Source organism: Limulus polyphemus, unplaced genomic scaffold (assembly GCF_000517525.1).
Source record: "Limulus polyphemus unplaced genomic scaffold, Limulus_polyphemus-2.1.2 Scaffold11296, whole genome shotgun sequence".
NCBI classification, from domain to species: Eukaryota; Metazoa; Arthropoda; class Merostomata; order Xiphosura; family Limulidae; genus Limulus; species Limulus polyphemus.
The window spans coordinates 5,286-12,311 of NW_013676906.1; the positions used below are offsets into that span (position 1 = coordinate 5,286).

Sequence of the window (7,026 nt, forward strand, 5' to 3'; positions counted from 1 at the left end):
TAATGACAATTTTATGTGTGCACAAACAATGGTGTATCTGTTGAAATGGTCAGAAAGATAGGGCATCTAAAAACATCAGAATCCAATTAAAAGAGAATTGTGAACAGAAGCAATAGTAAGAACAAGATATTTTGTTCTTCTCATTGTAACCACTTTCAGACTTAGATACGATTAATCAACCAACAAGTCATAATACTTGAATGTGGTGTTCTAAATGTCATGAACATGTTCGAAACCATTCTTACCCTGAAAGGATGCTGCAAATTACGTGTTTTAACACTTATTTTTTTACACCCGAAAGGATGCTGAAAATTACGTTTTAACACTTATTTTTTTACACCCGAAAGGATGCTGCAAATTACATGTTTTAACACTTATTTTTTTTACACCCGAGCGGATGCTGCAAGCATGCCAATAATCCCAATTTACCTATCATATGGTGACACCATCCAATAACATTTATGTCTCATTGGCTGAAAATTAATCCAATCCAAGTTATTATCCACCTTTTATAAGTAGATCGGAAAATTTATAATTATTAGGACATCATGAAAATAATTCTGGCAGAACGTACAAAAAAATTGTGGGTTTAAAAGAGTTAAACCTGTATATCACTATCTCTTATTCAAAGTAGTTATTTCTTTTTAGCACCTATATTAATTTAGACTTAAAATTTTATTTATTGTAGATGGAAAAGAAAATCCATACTAAACAGAAGTTATTTTACTAATATTTTTTTAACCCTAAAATCAAACAAATATTAACATAGTATGTTGGGAACTTTGAACAATGTAAAATCTGTTAAGCCAATTACTCATATATTTAGGGTCCAATTTCTTGTTTTGTAAAATGCAATAAACCTCCCAGAATTTTATTTTGGTGTTGATAAAGTGTCCCCAAAACAAGACTAAACTTGCTTAGAGCTATTCCATTCTGACTGACGTTCACTTACTTCTGTATAAACACTGTTTTGCTAGCACACTCGTATATTTATGGTAGTTATATAAATGTATACATTGCATATACAAGAAAATCTTTTTCTCTGATTTATTTCTGGGAAATAATATTTCTGTAAATCTGTACAGAATGATGAAAGGTTTTACAGTATGTTTTCTTGCAGCCCCCTAACATCCAGGACAAAGGCAGTGAGAGCTGTTCGGCATTACCTTCTTCCACTAGTAATCTTGAATCAGATGTTTCGAGCCAACACCGTGAAACTTCTTTTAAAGAAAAGAAGAAGAGAAATAGGTGTCAGATGTGTCGTAAGAAGGTTGGACTTACAGGTTGGTTCTCGTGTCAAACTTCGTAAGCCGTGTCTTTTCTCGTTAATTAGTAAACCACGATGGTCGTGCTGATAATGAGTTACAACTTGGACTTGTGGCTCCATTTTCATGTAATAAATACAAGGTAACAAAAATTGATTAAAGCATTCTCAAACTTATAAAACAAAGCTGTTATTTGATTGTCCTTACAGGAAAGTATGAAATTTTTGTGTAAGCTGGAAACTGAGATATTAACAACTTCATTTTTTTTTTATTTGAAGGTTTCTATTGTCGATGTGGTGGACTTTTCTGCAGTGTACACAGATATTCAGATGAACACAGTTGTACGTTTGACTATAAAATGATGGGTGCTGAGGAAATCAGAAAAAATAACCCTATTGTAGTTGGAGAAAAAGTCCAAAAGTTATGAAAGGGTGGGTGTACGAAACTGAGTCAAGATCGGTGAAAATTCTAGAACTATACATCAAGGCTCTTTTTCAGTATGCATCCTGACCTGCAGTCATGTGCAAATGTTTGAAATTATCACATACATAAGAATCATTATGTGGACAAATTCAAAGTTGTACTTTAAACTGCTGACACTAGAAAAATTCATTAACAGGGTGTATTATTTCCACCGTACGTATATAAATATGATTTGTATGTTCATTAGAAACTCGTACACGTCTATTAATACTGCATCTACGAGAAAGATGAAACAAGCTTAATATTTTATGCTTCTTTTGAACTCATAGTTGCTCATGTATTATACACTTTATAACAATGGAGTGGATATGTTAAACCTTTGACTCCACAGCGTTTGTGACATTATTTCTATGCAGGTTGACATTTTATGACAACGATACTAAGTGAATTTACTCAGAAATGTAGTCCTCAGAGTGACAACTTTGTATGTTAGGTTACACTATTATGTAAAGGGTGGAGTGTGTAGTTAATTGTCTAAAGTTTCTCAGCTGGAAGCGAGTGTTTGTAAGAAATACCTCAAATTTTATTATACTGTACAAACATTAATATTTCTACCGATAGCGTACACCATTCTAAGAGTATTTTAAATGGTAATGAAAGACATGCTTTACTAAGAATAGTAACCTAAGTTGAAACACTACTGACTACACGAGCAGTGAAAGATAGATATACAGTTTCAAGTGTTTAATGTTATCAGGAATGTGTTTCTTTTTATTAGATTCATGTAACTACTTTTTTATTTGTTAGTTCTGTTAATAAAGGTGAAACCTAACGGTGAATAGTGGCACAAAAAAGTACACAAGTTAAACAGTTTTCGATATACTTAACGAGTTCAATTTTCCGTTTCTTTCCCACAAAATGGTGCTCGTTTAACTAGGAAAAGTTAAGTTACTTATTTTTCTATTTCCTGTAAATGTTTTGATTGTGAAAACTGCTTACCAAGAATCTTGTTTGTAGAGCATTTTAAACAAGAGTTCCGTTATGTTGGCAAATCTAAGTTTGACAGTTCATGTGTCTGTAATCACATACTTCATATTACCTATACTGTTTTCAAGGTTTAGTTTCAATAGATATCTTTCTCCGTATTCAAAGCATAGGTTTAAGTGTTAATAAATACACTAACACATGTTCTGATATTTGGATAATATGATTACAGAATTCTTCCACCTTGGAAAATAAATACATGTAGTAATATATTATAAATCTGGAATATTTCAGTATAGATTGTCTTTTATCCAGTGTTATAGATAGTGTTTTATACAATTTAGTTCATGACAGCTAAGTGCTTGCATTGGGTTTAAATAGAACTTGTTAGAAGAGAAAAGGTCTTGATCATTATTATTACTGTGTGTTGTTGTACAGTTAGTTAAGCCTGTATCTTATTGTGGCTATTTGGTATGTTGTTTTTTGTGAGGCCAATCAAAATAAATGATAAGTTAATCATCCTTAGTATTAAAAAATAACACAGAGAGAACGTTTATATATTTTTCTTAGTTCTCTAATTCCATGTTGAGGAGGAAAAACACGCAGTGGACATCATTGACATCCTCCTCCAGAGATGATTAACTGTCAGTTTATTTTAGATAGACCAATGATTTTTCTTTAAAAACTTCAATAAAGAGAGAGAAATTAGTTTTTTTCTTTAAAGTGAATTGTTTAGTGGCAAAAGTTCTCATTTAGGAACAACTGATGCCATAAATTGTTCAATCTTGAGTAATTATTACAGCCTTAGAAATATATTTAATTACCAAAATTATTCAGTTTGATAAGTATGAATGTGAGTGAATAAATATATTTTAAATAAATGAAAAATGAGTTCATTTTCTAAAAATTTCAGTAACAGCATCAGTTAGAGAAATGTAACAATATTGTGCTACTGGTAGTCATTCTGGGAACGTTACTGAATTATGTATTCAATTAATAAAATACTTGTTACATTCTAGATAATTTAAAGTATAAAATCTGGTTGTCTTAATTATATATTTTGGATTTTTTTTTTTTTACACATGTAAAAATTACAATTTAAAATTTGGTCATTTGTGAAAAACATCCCCTTATCTTGTAATGCATGGTTAGCTAGTGATAATTTTTCTTTAGGAAAACATTTTACTATTTTTTATACAATTGTAAGAAAATTCAATGAAACATCTTATTTAACCTTGCTGTATTTAATAAATTTTATCTCAAAGTATACCAACAGCAGGCTAAAAGACACGTATGTCAATAGAAATAAATCTGAGCAAATGGTGTCCAATCTTTGTTGCATGGTTCGATTGTTTTAGAAGTATATTCTGAGACATTTCAACCTTATAAATAATGTTTGGTCAACCATCTTCATTTTTAACAATGTTATGGTGTTATAAGGAAGTTTATTTTTGACTTTCTTTATCAAATGTAACAATACAAATCTGTGTTCATGGTTCCTATTCTCAAATATGCTAAATCTCTACTGGTTCATCAATTCATTCAGAATTTGAGCAACTAGCTAATACAGAAAAAGTAACTTTTAAGGTTTACACTTTCGTTCTATACAGCTTTGGCATCATTTAGATAATATGTTGCAATATATTAACATTTTTCAATCCACATTGGAATTGGCCATTGTTACTATACTCTGGATGGGTAAGAAGTTGTATTTTCCTATAGTGACCACTAGGAACAATCCATCATACGTGCCAAAAACTGAGTACCGTTAATTACTACATGGTAAACTTGCAGGAATGTATCGTAGACTGTAATAAAATGAAAACACTAGTACGTTCACGATACTTGTTGTGTATTATCCAGTTGAGTGAAGAATCTGGCCCTCCCTGTATTCACATTACTACCTGGAAAACGTGACCTTTTTTTTTGGAACTTCCACTACGATTGGAGTTGGACGATAAAGCTTTCTTTTTTGAGGAACTGGTGCCTTTGAGAAGAAGAAAAAAAACACAACATGAGATTAATTTTTTTTTTACTACAGTCTGGATAATGAAATAACTGTCTGCTAGTTTCTAATAATATGATAATAATACAGTTCTCTAAAGAATAAAATCCTGTTCATATGAACCAACAGGACAATTATTTCTTCTTTTACTACATATCTTAGGTTTTTATACCTTGTGTACCCAATTATCTTCTGTAATCAGCCTCCTACTATGACATGTATCAATAGCATAGTTAAGCCTACTCTAACTATTGAGGTTTTTGCTTTCTATATAGTTCCAAAAAGAAAAATTACTCCACACTTTAGTTTCTTGTAGAAACTATAAAAAAGCAACTCTAGATATTTCTTGCTGTTCACATTGTTAAAAATAAAGTTGAACAAAGGTTAATTTGTATCCATCATAAAACAGATACTATAATACCTATTAACTTTCATCAGAATCGGGCTTACCAACTGAAACATTAGTAGAGTTTCCAGTGTCCCAATTTCTCAACATAGCTTCTTGTAGAAATTGTGCTTGGCTTTCATCACAGGTATCTATGTCCACGTGAACATCCTCAGTCGTTTCAGGTACGGTGCTTTGGAGGAGAATGAATTAAAAAATATATATATATGACAAATTATGAAAATTACATGTTTTAACACTTAATTTTTTACATTGTTGTCAGATGCCTGAATTACAAGTTGTCTTGTATATGATTGGATGTCTTTTCAATCACCAGGACAAACTTTTGAGGCTGTAATATTTAAACCCCCCTAGTCTGAGGTATAGAAATTGTAAAAGATCTTTAATTAAATTCAGAGAGAATTTATTACTTAATGTTGTAAGTTGGTTTATTACTTAATGTTTAGATGTTTGAAGCAAGTCTGTGGATGTGTCATTGCTAATAAGAAGTGGTGTACAGAGCTGGTTGCAGTAAGAGGGAAATCCACGTGTGAAAAAACTGGTGTAACTTGTAATTCAGGCATCTGACAACAACACTTGTGTATAAACACTGTTTTGTTAGCACACTCGTATATTTATGGTAGTTATATAAATGTATACATTAATTTTGTCCAGATTGGTTTCTGGCCTGTGATGTTATTTGCTGAAACGTATATTATTTTATAAGAACTTTTAGTGTAACTGGTAAACATTTGTTAATGACCAAAATGGGTTAGTTTTGAGCCCTATATGTTAATAAATGAATAGTAGAAATATATGTTTAAGAACAGTAAATTGGTCCTTAGATCTCCAGCTAAACAGTTGTTAGAAGTTTTTAGTGCACTTTTATAGATCAGCTAGTTTTGAAGAAATAAATGTTCATGTACTTAATACTGCCTTAGTAAGGAAGATCAGATGTGGAAGAATATCATAAGTTAGGTATTGGAGGGCTTAGGAACTGCTGTATATCATTTTTAACAGTGTGTAACGAACATGTTGCTTAATAATTAGATGATTCACCTGTATTTGTCATTTAATATTTAGGTGTTCGGTGGTCATATTACTGTTAGTACATGTTATGGATACTAATGGTGTTTTTTTATGGTACAATACAGAGTGGGTACGTTACAATATTCATGGTTTGTCACAAATCAATCTGTCTGAACTAATTGGAATATTGGTGGTTAAGTGTGTTACATTTTGGTTGGTGACAAATACTGTAGTGCAGTGGCTTCTCAGCAGGAGTTGCCCCCACATTAACTCTACAAGGATGAAAAAATGGTTGGTGCAGTTGGCCATAGTTCATAACAGAGGTGATATGTGCACCTCGATGACTCGAAAAAATGGTGCAGACAGCTCGTGACCACCCGGGAAATCCCCCTTGGAGGTTGAGACCCACTGTTTAAGAAATGCTTCTGTAGTGTAAAATTATACTCACACACAGCCAAGACATTACTGTATGTAAATAAACTGTTGATATGCAGAATTATATATATACAAAAGTACATCTAGAGGGAGTGGTATGTGATTTTGTACACATTTCATGAATAGTAAACCATTTAATTAAACCAGTTTTGTTAATTTTTACGAGGATGTATGTGTTAACATATTAATACTGTTTGATTATGTATAAAAGCGTGTACAAAAAATATCATCAATAACTACATGCCCATAGTGAACTTTCAATTTGTTTTTAATATGAACCAGTTACACTAAAAGTTCTTATAAAAATATCATCAATAACTACATGCCCATAGTGAACTTTCAATTTGTTTTTAATATGAACCAGTTACACTAAAAGTTCTTATAAAAATATCATCAATAACTACATGCCCATAGTGAACTTTCAATTTGTTTTTAATATGAACCAGTTACACTAAAAGTTCTTATAAAAATATCATCAATAACTACATGCCCATAGTGAA

At 31.4% G+C, this 7,026-nt stretch overlaps 2 protein-coding genes across 2 annotated transcripts in view; one reads left to right on the top strand and one right to left on the bottom strand.

Moving 5' to 3' along the window:
* LOC106476705 (AN1-type zinc finger protein 6-like) overlaps positions 1–3,560 on the top strand; it is a gene marked incomplete at its 5' end in the record, with an annotated part of 5,850 nt that extends 2,290 nt beyond the window's left edge. Inside the window, 2 exons of the mRNA XM_013937339.2 lie at positions 1,121–1,283; positions 1,544–3,560. Coding sequence (XP_013792793.2) covers positions 1,121–1,283; positions 1,544–1,692 — 312 coding nt within the window. The remainder of the gene's footprint in view (positions 1–1,120; positions 1,284–1,543) is intronic.
* A 120-nt stretch (positions 3,561–3,680) lies between these two features.
* LOC106476706 (ataxin-7-like protein 3) overlaps positions 3,681–7,026 on the bottom strand; it is a 6,597-nt gene continuing 3,251 nt past the window's right edge. The window contains exons 3-4 of the mRNA XM_013937341.2: positions 5,128–5,255; positions 3,681–4,659 (exon numbers count right to left, since the gene is read on the bottom strand). Of these exons, the coding sequence (XP_013792795.2) occupies positions 4,565–4,659; positions 5,128–5,255 (223 nt within the window). The 3' untranslated portion in view covers positions 3,681–4,564. The remainder of the gene's footprint in view (positions 4,660–5,127; positions 5,256–7,026) is intronic.